Here is a 17,256-nt window from a genome sequence, read left to right as displayed (position 1 = left end):
TTATGATATAAGTCTTTCTTTTTAAGTACCTAAGCGCTTGACTCATCCCTAACGCTGGCACGTCAATCACCTGATCGACTTTCTAGTTCTTATAAGAATGTTGCAGCCAATGCTATGTTTTAAACACAATAGGTGAACTGCGCCCCAACTTCCTGAGTGTCTAAATAAGGCAGATCGCTAATTAACAGCAGCACTTAACAATGTTTGCCATAAAATATTTATGCACACTAACAATGTATGTACTTAAAAACGCTGCACTGCCATAAAAAAAAGAAATACGAAAACTTACACAACACACAGCAGTTGTTTAGTATCAGTACTACACGTACGCCAGTTAACTGCATAGCTTATTTTTTCTTTTATTCAAGCGCAAAACACAACTGCTTAAGTGCTAATTGATTAGGTAAAGCGCAAAAAGAGTAAAAATAAAAAATAAAAATAAAACAACAATAGCCATCCATACTTTTAGTAACTTTGGCGCAAATAGCAAATATGGCAGAATATCAATATCTATGTATATATGTAAAAAAGGCGCATGTGTATACAATCAACTATAATTGGAAAGCATAATCATGGCATTAACAAGTACGAAATGTATAGCAAATAGCCTAGACACGACGCAGTCCTACGCGCTTTTATGTACCTAGTACATATGAAAGCGTGCATGTATGAGCATTAGGTTGGTCAAAATAAAAAGTAATGTCTGAATTTTAATGCTCTCACGCCCTAGGATTGTTCTATACCAAAAAAATATATATATCCTTTATTTTTTATTTTGAATCAAAAAGTATTTAGAGGTCACTTAAAGCGCTCAAAGTTGTCCATGTTTTTTTATGGGGAAAAAAATTTCGTAGAAATGGTATAGAATTCTTGAAAATCAATATTTTTCGATCGGCAAACTCTGTTTCTCTTCAGGAGACTTCCCATAATAATACCCAATTGTTTATTTTTAATATTAACCAATATTAAACCAATTTTTAGAAAATAAATTCAATGACAGTTGTACGAAAAATGTTTTTTTTTCATATAAAATACTTTGAGTGACCTCTAAATATATTTTTATTAAAAAAAAAAAAACAACGGATATCCCCTAGGTGGTGGAGTATTAAAATGCCTACTTGACTTTTTCACAAGCAATTTTGTACCACCCTAATGAACATATTTATTTATGGCTGATAGGCGCAAATGTGATGTATTGATTTGAAAAAAAGCACACACATATTGTGCGAAGTTATAGAGGATAAAGAATAAAAGCAAAATGTGCTACGCATTTTCGCGCTTACAGTTGCTTTTCAGATAAAAACAGCGCATATTTTGAACCGAATATGCCCATGAACTAGTTACTTTGTTATTACAACAGTTTAATAAACTGATATCATGAGGAGTACGAGTATACGTTGTTAGATCGGATAGTTGGACGTTCGATATCTGTGTGCGTCGTCTTGTTGTGGCTGTCGAATGGCTGATATGATATGAGACACATGAGGCCGGCCACCGGTGGGCTGCTCGTAAGTACATATGTATGTACACACGTGTGTACATAATCTAACACAGCAGCGCCGAAATTCGACTCCAATTGACGGTATCATACTGACAGGCTGCCTTGTTTTTCTTTTCTTTGGTTTTCTATGTTGTTTTTTTTTTTTTGGTTTTTTTGTGTGTAGCCTCTATGCTTTGCTGCGTAGTTCGTTAATGCTGAAATTGTAAACGCGTAATGTGGTGAACTGAAAATGTCAACTATAATCTCAAGCAATCAAAAATGCAAGAAAGGAACTATAGCGACAAAGTAAACTACATATACACAAAGTATGTACATTAGACCGTACCACCTTACAAAAAAAGGCGTTTGCCGAACGTGGGGTCGCCTCATTATAATTCTTAAAGTTTGATATATCGATTTTTTTTGTCCGGAGGAGACAATGTGTTTCAAAGGTCATTAATTTCAAATACCCCGTTCAAATGCTTACTCACCAGATCTCAGTTCTTATCACCCTAACGTCCCATCCTAATGTCAGTAAATTAAAGATCACCAAAACTCATGCAACTTTTTCTGAGAAGGTATTTTGATTATTCTGGTAGAACTTTTTAAACAAAAATATTTTGCCGAATGTAGATGTCACCGAAAAATTACAAAAAATTAAGCCCATAGGCTTTAAAAAAAATATGTACATATATGTTTTTCGAAATTGCCTCGCAAAAATACCATGAACGAATTTTTTTTTTCTTTACTTCGCAGATTAGCGGTCTAATGTATATGTGTATGTATATATTTTTATAGAAATCAGTTAAACTTCTGGGAAAAACTTTATGGACACTGATTAGGAACAATGCGTTTACAGTAAAACAGCTTTCTACGTATATATGTACATACTATAATTATTGTAGTATATCATTTAATTTGTTTTTCCACTGCATATGCAATGCTTAATTTTTAGTACACAGAACTTTTCTTCGTTAGCACTTTAATCTTGTTTTCAAAATTGGGGCATAAAATACTGACACAAACATGAAGAAAGAGCTAAGCGTTTAGTGTTTTACCTCATTTTTACTTTATGTAATTTAGTCATTTTATTTCCGACCTACATAACTCTACCTTTATGGCTCGTAAAACGACTTTTATTTGCTGACAAAGACACTCATCTCATATGTACTTACCCGTACTTACGGGTAAATGCCGATGACTTCCATATGACTCTAGTAAAACTATTTTAATATTTAATAAGCGTAAATAATTTTTTCATGTTTAAAGTATTATTTAATGCTAAAATTAATTTAATACTGACCAATTTCGATTTCATCATTTTTTTATTAATTTTCCCCTTGAATAAATATGAATAATTCTATAGTGCATCTATTTTAATGGTTTTACGCACAAAAATTGCTTTCAGTTAAATGTAAATTAATGTTTTGGGTAGCAAAGAGGCCATTTTAAGCATTAATCAATCTTAACTACTCGCGTATAACTCCGCTTTGACTTTCTTCTTATTTTTATTTGGCACTTCAACCTTTTGGCACTTCGCCAGTTGCCTCTCTCCTTTGCAGCTTTGCGCCAGTTGTTCCTCAGAAGTGCAGACAGGTCTTTCTGCACTTGGTTTTTCCATTGTGTTCGTGGGCGTCCTTGCTTTCGTTGTCCGCCTATAGGTGCGGAGTCCAAGGATATTTTCACCGGAGTGTCGTCATCCATGGACATGTTGCCAAGCCAGTTCGTCATTCCATTTTCTTAGGTACTCGTCGCTCACGCGAACAGGACCATAGATATTGCGTAGAATAGTTCTCTCGAAAGTCCCTAAAGCCTTCTCATCTGACGTATTGCTTCTTTTTAAATATTTTTACATGCATAAACTGCTTTCGGATAAAATAGCATAAATGTGTATTTTTTTCTAAAGGTGTTAATACTTCTGAATTTACTTTAATACTGTCAAAGCCGCTATTTCGTGCAGTTTTTAACTTAATCTACTCATCACAAGTATGTTTTCCATTTAATGAATCTATTTTAATATTTTTACAAAAAAATTGTTTCCGCATGGTTTGCCAACAAAGACTCCATTTTGTGATTGCTGTAAATTTACGAGCGTTTTTTCTTGAGAGCTGCAAACTGATTTAAGAAATTTTTATATGTGGAACAAAAATTTTTTTGCACATAAAACTGGGTTTCGGATAAAAACTGAATTTTGTTTAATTTATATTCGATTTTAACTACTCACGGATAACTCCACTGTCATTTTAACCTTATTACTATTTTTTATATATACAGGGAAAACTTGAAAGTTAGGGTATTGTAAAATTTTTAAAACATACATACATTGTTCATAACGGTTTCCATATATAGATTTACATGAAAAAAGTGTTCGTTTTTTCTATATTAAGGCAACGATATGTTTAATGCCGAACATAGTCAATCCTTTTTTTCATTTAATGATTTGTGATAACTCAACGTTAGCGCTATTTAAGAAAATTGTTAAGTTTTTTCGAAATTTTGTTTGCTTTATTTTCTTTCTTTCCTTTTTGATCAAAAATGGAAAAAAATTGTGTTTACTTCAAAATTGGCCACTATTCTAGGAAGTGTATTACCTTACGTACATATATTTTTTGCAATGCGAACGTCTTTTTTTATTATATATATATTTTTTTGTTTTTGCTGACTATATTTCACATCTTAAATACCCTTTATAGAAAACGTTTTCTACAAAACTGCATACATTCTCAAATATTTTTTAAAATGACTAGAGAATTAAGGAGTGAACATTTTTTTATAAAAATTTGCATAAAGTTTAGAATTCCAATTTTTGGATTTTTATACCTTTCATAAGCATGAAATGGTATTATAACTTTGGTCCGAAGTTTGTAAGTACCAGAATAAAAAGAGATAGACCCATTAAAATGTATACTTATATGATCAGAACGTCGAGCAGAGTCGATATAGCCATGTCCGTCTGTCCGTCTATTTGTATGCAATTTAGTCTCTCAGTTTTCGAAATATCGGGATGAAATTCGGTAAGTGGGTGTATTTTTATATTGTATTAATCATTTGTCGGAACCGGAAGAATCGGACCACTATAACATATAGCCACCAAACAACTGATTGTTCAGATATAAGATTTTTCGTTATAACTCCTCCATTTATATAGCCAGGAACATGAAATTTCGCACTGTTTTCAATAATTATCAGAAAAAACTTACAGTGTAAATTACAAAGATCGGGTAACTATAACTTATAGCTCTCATACAACTTATTGTTCAGATATTAGATTTTTCGTAATAACTCCCCCATTTAGGTAGCTAGGAAAATGAAATTTCGCACGGTTTTCACTCATTATCAACAGAATACTCACAATGAAAATAACAAAGATCGGGTAACTGTAACCTTTAGCCCCAACACAACTGATTGTTCATATATGGGGCCTTTTATCATAGCTCCTTCATTTATGCAGTTAGGAACATGAAATTTCGCACCGTTTTCACTCATTATTAACAGAATACTCTCAGTTACAAAGATCGGCCCACTATAGCATATATCTGCCATACAACTGATTTTTCAGATATGAGAAATTTCGTTATAACTCCTCCATTTATGCAGCTGGGAATATAAAATTCAGCACTAAAATTTTCCACTCATTATCAACAGAAAGTTTACAGTAAAATGAACAAATCTCGGGTTGCTATAACCTATTTATTGCCTCCATACAACTGATTGTTCAGATACCAGTTTTTCGATATATCTCCTTTATGTTGGAAGCTAAACCCATTAAATTGTGTTACTGGTTTACATACCGATCACACAGCAGTAAAAATCACTTAGGTTGGTGCTATATAAGGTATGTCTTCCATACCTTTGATTGGTTAGATATGATTTTTCATATATGTATCTCCTCTATCTATGTATGCTGTGAATATATACAGTTTTTCAAATGCAGTAATCTGTTAAAGTAAAAATTTCAGATGTTCATGAAAGGTATGAAGCCTTCGGCATAGCCGAAGACAGCGCTGCTCTTACTTGTTGTTTGTAGTTTTTCCCATAATTTTATATATAGTTATTTTTAAGAGGCTTCCCTGAGGAGAAGTAGAGAAAGACATGCACGTCATTGAATTCTTTAGTCGTTTCTCTCTCAAGTAATTTTTTTTGTACCAGTGTCAAATTAAAATTTCTTTAGAATTTTATATATTTTTTCTGGGGCAAACCGTTGCTCCAAATTCATCAATTGAGTAAATAATGAATGTCGATTCTTGAATTTTTTGAATCGAATCGGAACTAAAAATCGACAAAAAATCTAACCGTAGGGTCTCGATTAATCGATCTTCGATTTAATCGATTTAAAAACGGCATCTCTTGTGTGGATACGGTTGCATGAAAAACATGGCATATGCCAAGTCCAGTTTCTGCCTCGTGCGCGGCAATAGTTTTCACTCTTGCTGCCGATTTTTCAACACTTCGAATAACTTTGTGTAAATGCCAAAGCGTTTATTTTGCAAGTGAAATAATTGAAGCATTTGAAATTCAACGCAAATTAGCAAATTTTATACGTTAACCATTCGCTTAAAGTCACGTTCGACAGCAGCTCGCTCATTTCCATGGAGATTAACCACCGACAATCGACAAGCGTCGAAATGCCAACAATTTCCGAGTTTGGGGTTTTCTTATTGTTTTATTGTTTTTTTTTTGCTGCGCTTGTGATTTGCTATTTTCCGTGGTTATTTTGCTGTCGAAAATGTTGCTGTAGTGTTATTACCACTTATTTCACATTTAACGAGAAAACATAATGGGTTCCAAAAAAAAAACTAAAAATAATATAAAAAGAAGCGTCGAGGAATGACCGCCAGCGGTCCAATAGCATTTACTATGTTCAAACAGAAAAGGTAAAATGCAAAATAAACTACAGCAGCAGTACACGTTTAAGAAACCATTTGAAGCTTAGAGGCACGTCGCTGGTACGGGTGTGGATTCGTTCATTTGGCAGCGCTTGCAGGTAGCTTATGGCGTGACAAGCTTACCACATGCATGTGTAGCTGGCCCGGTCAGTCGCTAGCTGAACCGAACTCAAAAATAACAAAATTGTGAACGATCTGTTGCACTTTTTTTTTAAAGATTTTTAGATACCTGCCTGAGCTGAAGAAGTTAGTTGAAAACTGGTTTTTGTGTTGATTCTAGTTCCCAACTGTTGTTGTTTGGTGCTGGTTGCCACTTTTTCGATTTATTTTATATATTTTTCTTTGAAGTTTTTAGCATTGCCTGGCACTCATTTATCCGTATATCGCATTGTTGATTATCTTCACTATTTGCTACCTCAACATTTGCTTTATTAATTCATTTTGGCGTCGTCACCCCTCAAGGTCGGTGCTTTGCCTTAAATGGCGTCTCGCCACGACGCACCTCTCTCACCCCAACCCAACTTGTTTTCACTTGTGTGTCGTCTCACTTTGCCTCACACAAACCAACTGGTCCATCTCCTGCTAAATACTTTTAAGCTCGCATGCGATTTCTCCCAATAATTTTTTTTATTGGTTTTTACTTCCATCGGTCTTCGTTGGCTGGCATTATTTATCTGCGATGAATTCCTTATATTATTGGATAACATTTTATTTGGCTTAAACTATTTGCAAAATGAATAAAAAATCAAAATAATAGACTAGCGTTTGTTATGAGTCTATTGTAGACAACGTGGATATGCCAATAACACTCACGCACACAGACGCACACTGTCGCTTGGCGCTCATTAATCAAATAAGACAATATGCATTTCAAATGTTTTTTTTCTGTTCAGTGAAATAAAATATTCAATGAATATCCAGCGTGAATATTGATTTGTATTGAATAAATAATGCGCTGCAAAATGTATAAAAAAATAAAAATAAATAGTCAAACAAAAAATTAAAAATCTGTAAAATTACAATAAAAATGTCGCCCATCTCCTGTAATCAGTTTATGTAAATCGGCAGCATTGACGTTGATTAAAAATATTTATTATTTATTAACTTCATGAATATCAATAATTATGCTGGCATTGTTTAAATGCCCGACTAATGGATATTTTCACCTGTGCTATGCAAATGCGCGGACAAATGAAATAGCGTGACTCACGAAATAATCTATGTTAATTTTATGCATATTTTAGGTTCCGGATAAGCGCGGATAATTTGTTTTTGCGGCTCTAATTTGTCTATTTTGAATACTTAAGTAGAAAACAATTCGTAGAAATCATGTCTAATGGCGGATAATCAAATACAAAGAAAACTTTGATAATAAAATAAGAAAAAAAACGAACTCCAATATATTTAACAAATACAGTGAAACCTCTCCTAACGGACACCTCTATTAGACTGGCATCTCCCTTGGGCGGACATTTTTTCCTATACCAAGTTTTAAGTATAAATTTCGGAACAAATTACACTCTCTCAAGCGGACACTCTCTTGGCCGGACGCGGACAGTTATTTTGCATAAAATTGGCACAAAAAACTCTATTGAGCGGACGCGAACCTCTTATCAACGGACATTAAGATTTCTTTTCATAACAAATCAAACAAAAACCTCCGTTGAGCGGACGCGAACCCCTCATAGGCGGACTACTAAATGGAAAAAGGGGACTTCCCGCATAAAATGTGATTGTTATGCACACATTTAGTTTGGTTTGCGCAGTGGTTTAGGTTCGTTATTTGAATTATCAGAAACCCTTGGAGAATCAAATTCCAATTCTGATGAATTTATAACAATTAGGGCTGTGCGATTAATTGAATACTCAAAATTTTAATTAATCATAAAGTAAAGATTACTCAAAAGTTCAGTTACTCGAGTAATCAAGATTTTTGATTAACCAAAAACCAAAATATTTGAGTAATTTGCTTTATGATTAATCAACATTTCGAGTAAAATGAGTAATCAACATTTCAACTCTTTACATATGTATAAAGTAGTTAAAGTTCCTTGATACTTTGAAAACAACGTTTCTGTTTTCAAAAATTAAAGAAAACAATTTTTTTCATATACAGAATGTAAAAAAGAAAATAAGCATTTTCCAAAGCAAACTCTTTTAACGAGCAAAATTATTTTTTTGAGTAATCATATTTCAAGTAACTCGATTAATCATCGTTTTGAGTAATCAAAATCTTGATTACTCGAGTAATTGATTAACCGAATAATTGATTAACCAACTTGCTCGAGTAATCGAATAATCGCACAGCCCTAATAACAATAGATAATAAGAAATACATGGACTGAAGATTTATATTTCTGGTTGGATTTTAGTACTGATAAAAACATGAAAACTATTGATGAAAAAGGTACTGACACTGAAAAAAATTAAAAATAAAACTTACGTCAATCGACAATTTCTTGGTTTTTTATGTAATGAATCTATGGTTTTATGTAGTTTATGGACTGAAATGTAATATGTATTTATTTTTATTTTGTTATTACTTAATATGTACTTACGCTCATAAATGAAATATGCACTTTTGAAAAAATACATACACATTTTTGTAGTGACTATTCAATTAATTAAAACATTAAAAAGTTCTAAAATAAGCTTCCCTTCCATTGAGCGGACACCTCTCTTGGGCGGACAAAAAATGACCGACGGTGAGTGTCCGCCCAAGGGAGGTTTCACTGTACCTACATTAGGGCGGTCCTTTAAATATCGACATTGTGAGGCACCCCTTTATTTTGCTCTACGTACAAATAAATACATCTACCAACATTTTAAAAATCGATGTTTTTCGATAAAAAAAAAAAATAGTTTTTTTAAACCCTGATAGCGACTTATAAATTTTTTTCATTTTGAATGTTTTAAAAGGTTTCCACACGCAAAATCTAGATTTTGATATTTTTAAGGACCACCCTACATATATCTTCGCATATTTCTGTAGTTTAATGCCATGAAAAGGTCAAATAAACAACTGAAAATTTTGTATTTTGTATTTTTAGTGTTGTATTTCACATAAGATTTGATAAATGCTTAGGTTTTTTATGAACGATCCGATATTTTCACCTGAATTATATGATCAAAGTGACTTTTTATTAGAGGGCGCTAACTTATCTTACCTTTATGGACACTCTTGCCTCCGGAAATGCTCGAATAATTTGTTTTTAGCACATTTTTTTCTTTTGCATACAAAGTTAAAAAGCAGTTTCTAATGAATAACCAATGGAATGGCTGTTTTCTCTGTCATATTTCTACTTTCCATTGGCAAAACAACGCCGGATAAGATGAGATAGTTTAGATAACAGGGTTCTAAGGGTTCGTTCACATATATAGGAAATGTTACTAATTTCATTTTTGTGTGACTGGATGATTGACACAAACTGTAGTTAGAACTAAATGCTTTGAAAAAAACTCGTTTATGTCATTTTTTTATTTTTGCATGCAAACTTCCAGTTTATTAGGGTCGTTTTTTGTTTCAAATTTATCTCTGCTGCCTTATTATTATTATTATTTTTAAATTAAATAATATGAAAAAATAGCTTGGATAGTAGTTCCTGCAAATTTTTTCATCTTAAAGCCATAGCTAAGTAGTCTTGATAATCACGGATAAGCTTCCTCTAAGCTATATCCAATTATTTCAATGCTCTCCTTCTTTTATTTTTATGAAAATCTAATTATCTTTTTGGGTAATTGCGGATAACCGTATTTTGAACCAAATGCAATAATATTAAAATTTTCTTGCATATACTTCATTGAAAATCTTCTTCTCTTGCTGCCGGATAAGTTTTATCGCGTGCTTTAATAATAGTTTACAGACCAAACCTAGATCTAAGAACTAAAAAAATATTTTCTTTTACTTTACATTAATTTTTTCCATTTTTTTTACTTTCAGGGCTCTATCGAAGAATGGCTACAGCTTTTACGCCTCGAGGAGTACATTCAACCGCTGCTCGATCAAAACTATAAAACTGTACGCGATGTAACTCAAGTCACTTGGGAAGACTTGGAGGATATTGGTATTGTTAAGTTGGGACATCAAAAGAAAATTCTATTGGCCATAAAACGTGTGAAGGATATCATAAGCGGAAAGTGGAATCCAGGCGGCATCAATGCTTACCAACAGCAGGTGAGTGAGAATGATAACTTAAAAGAAATTAAAATTTTACTCTGATTTTATTAAACATAATTGAAATTGAATATACTTTATGTGTACATTATTTTATATTTATATTTATGGTTTATTTAATTTAATTTCTCTAATTTCGTTCATAATTTTTTCTTCTCTTTTTCGGTTCTTTTAATTTAACACAATTTGTGATTCATTTTTGCTGCTACCTGCCAAACATAAAAATACACATCACAACTACAAACACATACCCAAAAAAAAAAAATCGTTCCAACCGAAGGATTATCGCAATAAGATTTGGCCCACTGCCGTGCCACTGCCCACCACACCAACATATTTGCCAACCACGCGCGTCTCGTGGGACGATTCCAAGATTTATGCTACACCCGGCGTCGATGCCGTCTACTTTTGCGCCGGCTCGCATCACGAGTGTTGCAATGGCAACGATGTGGTGCCCATTAAGGTGAGCTAGCTTACAATTGCGAGACCAGCTGGCATTGTTTCTATTTTTACTGTACCGCAGCGAAAAAGTGTGTGGGTGGCTGTTAAATGGCAAACCTGCAATTTTTTTTTGATTCTAAATAGTTTTGCCAATACTTTCTTATAAAGCCATTTATTTTTATATTTATTTATTTCTTTTTTTTTTCACTACCAACTCAATCAACCCACGTTCCGCTTTTGTGATCGCTAATATGTTTTTTTTTCACTATCCTTCTCTCCCACGCCGTTCATTTTCATTTAGGTGCGCCAGCCACGCGGCAAAAGCTTAGAATCACTCGAGGATATTCACGACAATAGCACACGTAGCCATTTGACCTTTAGCCATTACACAGCCACTGATTATGGCCATTTTGCGCATCCAACGCCTGCAATGCAACAACAACATCATCAACAAGCCTTGCAACACCAGCAGCAACAGCATCAGCAGGCCATGCAACATCATCAGGCTGCCTTGATGGGCGGTGCCGTTGTGGGCGGGCCAGGTGGTGCTGGCGGCGCACGTTTGCTTAGCAATTCAGCCGCTATGGTGAGTTTCGAAATGTTGTACGAGGATGAGAAGTAAATGTGGCTATTTAAAAATAAAGCGCTTCTTAGAAATAGCTATTTGTAAAACATATTTTTTTGTATGTTTGTGGCATGTGGGTGCAGTTTACACGTTTTTAGAAGAGGATTTATAGGCTTTTAACATGATGTATAACTATATTTTGTTAGACTTAGATTGGTGGGAGTTCTCATCATCACAAAAAGCTGGCTGAGGCATTATGATCAATATTAAAATCTATAATAGCAAATTTTTTTATTTATGCTAGGAAATTTTCATTTCCGAATAACGCCTCAAAGGTTGTTATAGCGGCCTGATAAGTATTTTCTTTTGGTTTAGACGGCTCAAACCTTATTTAAATTTCCAGACTCCTAAGTATTTTCTAAACCAGCACTCAAATACATATAGATAAATATATTCTCTATTGCTCATTCCGTGTATCAAAATCTACCAGATCTTAATACTGAGTAGACTCCCAAGATCTTTTATCACTAAATAAATACTATTACCATACTATAACATTTTACAAATCGTTTTGATTCTGTTTTCACATTTCCGCCATTGGATAAGTCCGGATAAGTTTCTTACTCCTCGCGGATAGTATCTGTACAGTTTTAAATTTTATATTTTACATATTTAATTTGCCAACTTTCGTGGGATAAAGTGTTTAAGCTCTTGGGGACTAAATTCAGATTTACTTTGATTTCACCTAATCCTTTAATTGAAAAAACAAACTATTGTACGAGACCTTATTTTTAATTTCATAACATGCGTGTAACTCCGAATAAGTGAGTGGACTCTATTATTAACATTTTCGTGCTTTATTTTCACGTTTAGTCTTGGCGCCGTTCCTATGACGATGGTGACATCACACCCACCAACGATGCTACACGCGAACTCATGTATGAGGAGGGTGGCGGCACCTTGCCGCGTCAGCAGCGCGGTATTTTGCAACGTGCCGTGTTGAATAGTATGCCGCCGCTGGAACATCACTATATGAATGCTGCTGCCGCAGCGGAATATGTTTGTCATGCAGCTGGAATGGGCGTCGGTAGTGGTGTGCCAGGCGCGGCAGCGCATGTGGGCACGGCTGGCGCCACTGTCGGCGGATCCGGTTGTGTGCTGGACAGCACCGGTCTGAATGCAGTAAGTCGCGTACCTATTGATTACATGATCACTTATGCATATTTATTTAATAACTACATATTCTAAACTTCGTTATTTTTATATTTTCTTTTACCACTCCATTCACCAGTCCTACTTGTCCGGCAGTCCAATGAGTAACAAGAAAATCGCACCCGAACCACCGCGACGCCATTGCAGTATACGAAATTCGCGTACATTAACCGGGGATAACGCGCAACAACAGCAACAATTGCAGCAACAGCAGCAGATTGCCTTGCATGCCGGTGTAAACGTAACGCCTGGCCTCTACTATGGCGGTGCCGGGGCTTTACACCACGGTGGCATGTATATGACGCATGCGCAGCAGCAAGCAGCAGCAGCGGCGGCTAATCAGCCGATTTATGCGAATTACGCGACCATACAACAGACCACGGCGGAAATACACTGCGAGAAGTTCCATGACAACAAGGTAACCTTAAATGTCTTTAATAATAATAATCATAATATAATAATTTTAATAATCATCTACAGTCAAACTCCAGCATCGATTCCATCGATACCATACCATTCGCTAACGAAAATACTGGCACAATCAAGCAACGCCTGCTCAATCGCCAAGATATCGCTGGACAACAGCAGTCCCTACAATCGGGCACGAATTCACATCTGCACTCCTCCTCGTCATCGTCTTCTTCGTCGTCGACCAACACCATCGCCAATATAGCGCACTCGTTCCACTCGCTAAAGACATCTGCCTCGCTGCACGACGCTTCGCTGATACGTAGCGACAGTATCGGCAGCACTACCAGCGGTGGCAGCGCCGGTGCCAGTACCGGTGGTGGCGGCAGCGGTTTACTTCTCTTGCGCTCACCCACACTACAGTATCCACCGACTGATGCAACGAACGCCGTCAGTGGCAGCGGCGGCTCGTCAACGATTATCACCACCACCGTAGATTTGCATACGCCTAGTGACGTTGAAAGTAATGCAGATGCGGCCGCTGAAGGTGGTGCGCCAGCAGCGGACAGTGAAAGCAAAGATGCATCTTCTGGTGTGACAATGCCGACATCTGGGCAGAAGGTATCTGTGAATGTGCTAAACGACATTGGCAATATGTTGGCCAATCTCACGGACGAGCTGGATGCCATGCTGGAGGAAGAGAAACGAATTGGACTAAATATTGATAGTGAATAAACGCTACAAGGGGAATCATACTTAGAGGACTACATACATATACACACATGAGTAAGTTTTTACGTGCGTGCTGTTGGGCAAGAGATGGGATTTAAATGTTAGTAGGCCGGTCGTACGTAAATTGTTAGTGATGCATGTGCGCGCAATTGAGCTTCAAATCAAAGCGAATACTGAACCGGCTTTGGATAGGCAATTGAAATGCAAAGGAGAATAACAGGCGCGGCAGATTTCGCACTACGTTTATGTCCTAATATTAATTTCATTGCCGATTGATTGGCAGTCTTTCGTGTTTGAGAGCATTCAAGCCTTACTGACATATCAGAACGTATGTAATTAATAAAGTCGGATTTTCTATTGGGCCACATTTTCCAAGTTTTGGGAAATAGAATTTTAGTTTTGATTAGCTCGCAATGGGCTTTCTACCTTTTGAATTAGATTTAGTAGCATCAAGACATACAATAAAGGGTCCTTTGCGATCTTTATCATAGTAATAGTATTTCTTATTAAATTCTTTTGTGGATCCATTGATGATTTGATAATAAAATTAAAGGCTTAAATGAAGAAAAAATATTCATTTTTACTTAAGAAAAAATATTCATTTTTATACCTTTCTTTGGAAATTGATATTGGCCTTTGCTTCTGTCTGTTCCGTTCTATGATGGTTCCTCAGCCTCAATATCCATAGCATAATTTTCCGGACAAATTCACGGTTGTCAAATCGGCCGCTATCTTCAAACCATAAACAATGAACGAAACAAAGTATTTTTTTTTTTCTATTAAGTACATAGTTCGGAATAACATCTTCTGGCAGATAAATTTCCTTAGGTGAACGTTAGATAACACTTATTTAGCGTTCAGCTGTGGTGACTCTAATATATTCTTATTTTCAGCTGAGTTATGACCAAGCTTTTCATACTGAAAACGGTCGAGGCTAGAAACAGTTTAAATTGACAGCTTTTTTCGCATAAACCTGCCGAGGATAACATCGAGAAAATTTGTTTAGCTAGTTATACCTTACAAAGAATATATAAAGGTGTATATAGGTATGTCTAAACATTTTGAGTCAGACTTATTCATTCATTCTACTACACTTACGAAAATTTGCTTACCGTATATAACCTTAAAAAAGAGGCTTTGACACTGAAAGCAGTTACGGAAAACGCCGTTTAAGTATGGTTTGTTAGTATTACGAAATTAAACTTAGAGTAAAAGCTCCAAACTACTAATTTTCTCCTTCGATTTGAAGCTCTTGCGGACGCATGCGTAGTTTAGTTGCGATTAAATACTTAGTGTCTTAGTTGATAGTTTTCCAATTGGTGTCAAGCTAAAATTCATACATATTATGTACATATGTACGTAGGATTTATGATTTCTATACAAATTTATTTGTTTGATTAATTCGCCCAAAAGAAGTATATGTATGAACGGTTGTTTCTAATGTATATCATTTTTAAATTGTTTGTGAAAGTAGTTCTATGTATACGTCTAAACCATTTTAAAATGCCTTTGTGCTGTAGTTAAGAAACAATTTTTTAACGCACTATTTGTTTTTTTTGGAAAAGTGTTGTTTCAATTGTATTTGCGCGATTAAAATTTTCAAGAAAATTTCTAGATATTCCATTTCCATAACCCGTATTTTCTGCTCTAAAAACACCCTGAAATAGCAGTTAATAAAAAACAATACAGCAAAACCTAAGACATTTATTTTCAAAAATAAAAATAAAAAATTATCAACCGCGGATGTATCTTTGGCAAAATTTAAATTTTTATCAAATATCGAACAAGTTATAGGCAAGCAGAAGGAACTAAAGCAACAAGCAACATAATATTAAGAAGTAAAAAAATACAGAAAACTTTAAGTTGAAAAAGCTTTTAAAACAAAATGTATACTTTTGTACTATTTAAATACATTAAATAAATATATACATAAACATATATTTAATTAAATCTAAAATAAAAAATAAATAAGTGTTAACAATATTTAGTGGAAATATAGCGAAAGATTCATAGAACTAACTTAAGCAACAAAGCAGCAACACATTCCCTATAATTGACTTAAACATCAAATTCAGAGATTCAGAAAGGAAAGAAGGGTGGTTGGTTGATTTAAAATCGCTTTTACTATTTTTCCAAATGAAATGGTGCATTTTTGTCAAAAAAAAATCATTAGTCGGACTATACAAGCACAGCTCTCTGTTAATCAGTCGCCCAAAAGCCCATTTCCATACTCACATAAATTAAAAAAATAACAAAACACATTCGTATGAGTGAATTCCATCGCGATAAACTAACTTTAATTTTAATAGCATAATCTACTATAAAAATAGAAAACAAAATCCCTTTGCAATAAAAAAAACAGAAAAAATACATATTTATAAATACATAGATACATAAATATATGCGTAAAATAGACTAAACAAGCAAAAGAAAGAAGCACACCAACAAATATAGAAATGAGAAAAAATTTAAAATATAAAATGGTGCAGTGGGTTGAAAAATCAAACAACTAACAGTAAAATAATTTAATTAGGCGTTATAAAAAACTAATTATAAAAATGCGAAGTGCAAGAGCACGCAATAAAGCGGGCAGCCATGCCTATATTAGTTTAATTTTAAAAATACTTATATATTTTAAAATAGTTAAGGTAGCAAAACTGTTTCTATCTTTATTTTTTCAAATTTTTTTACAACAGTAATGCTACACCTCTTGGATTGCATGTATGTATGTACATACATACATATGTATGTATATGCAAATGGCCTTATTTTAAATTATATATATGCACTTTACATTCCATTTTTTATAAAAGAAAAATATATTTTTACTTGAATAAGTGTGGTCGCAAGCATTTGCACTTATAAAATATCATATTTTCTTTATATGTATTTTTATATTGTATTTTAATCACATCTAAATTATTTTTACTTTTTATTTTTGAAAGTATAAAAATTCGTTCCGTGAATTTTTGCAATTTATGGTTGAAAATATTAAATTCAAGGCGTTTATTATTCTAATTATTTTTAATGATGAATGGGCAAGGAAACCAACTTGAAATCAAAATGATTATGTAAGTGTTATTTCCATATAAATAAATTTATATACAAATAAAAATATTATAGCAAAAAAAAATAAAAATTAATATGATTATAAAAACGGACGGACAACAACAAAAAAATATATAAAATTCAAAATATGATAATTAGGTGTTTTAATTATTTGATTTAAGCCGGTTTCATTGTATTTTTTTTGCGGCAGCAGTTAAGGCTGTAGCATTACCAAATTTTGGCTATGTGGCCGGCATTTGAATTCATGTGTTCATAGTCAGCGGTTGAAGCGACGCCAACGCAACGCCAA

General features: G+C 34.1%; 1 protein-coding gene across 4 annotated transcripts in view; it reads left to right on the top strand.

Moving 5' to 3' along the window:
- LOC118751806 overlaps nt 1-16,511 on the top strand; it is a 29,604-nt gene extending 13,093 nt beyond the window's left edge. Inside the window, exons 3-8 of one of the 4 annotated variants that reach the window (XM_036486617.1) lie at nt 10,307-10,540; nt 10,821-11,003; nt 11,292-11,567; nt 12,420-12,728; nt 12,838-13,176; nt 13,239-16,511. In XM_036486617.1, coding sequence (XP_036342510.1) covers nt 10,307-10,540; nt 10,821-11,003; nt 11,292-11,567; nt 12,420-12,728; nt 12,838-13,176; nt 13,239-13,901 — 2,004 coding nt within the window. In that variant the 3' untranslated portion in view covers nt 13,902-16,511. Of the gene's footprint in view, nt 1-10,306; nt 10,541-10,820; nt 11,004-11,282; nt 11,568-12,419; nt 12,729-12,837; nt 13,177-13,238 lie in introns of all 4 variants that reach the window. The other 3 variants (XM_036486616.1, XM_036486620.1, XM_036486619.1) reach the window with 3 other exon arrangements.
- Nucleotides 16,512-17,256: the final 745 nt, after the last annotated feature.

Source organism: Rhagoletis pomonella, unplaced genomic scaffold, assembly GCF_013731165.1.
Source record: "Rhagoletis pomonella isolate Grant_MI unplaced genomic scaffold, Rhpom_1.0 Rhpom_scaffold_01005, whole genome shotgun sequence".
Lineage (NCBI taxonomy): Eukaryota > Metazoa > Arthropoda > Insecta > Diptera > Tephritidae > Rhagoletis > Rhagoletis pomonella.
Note: the sequence above shows the minus strand (reverse complement) of the source record. Positions and strands in the feature narration are given on the sequence as shown.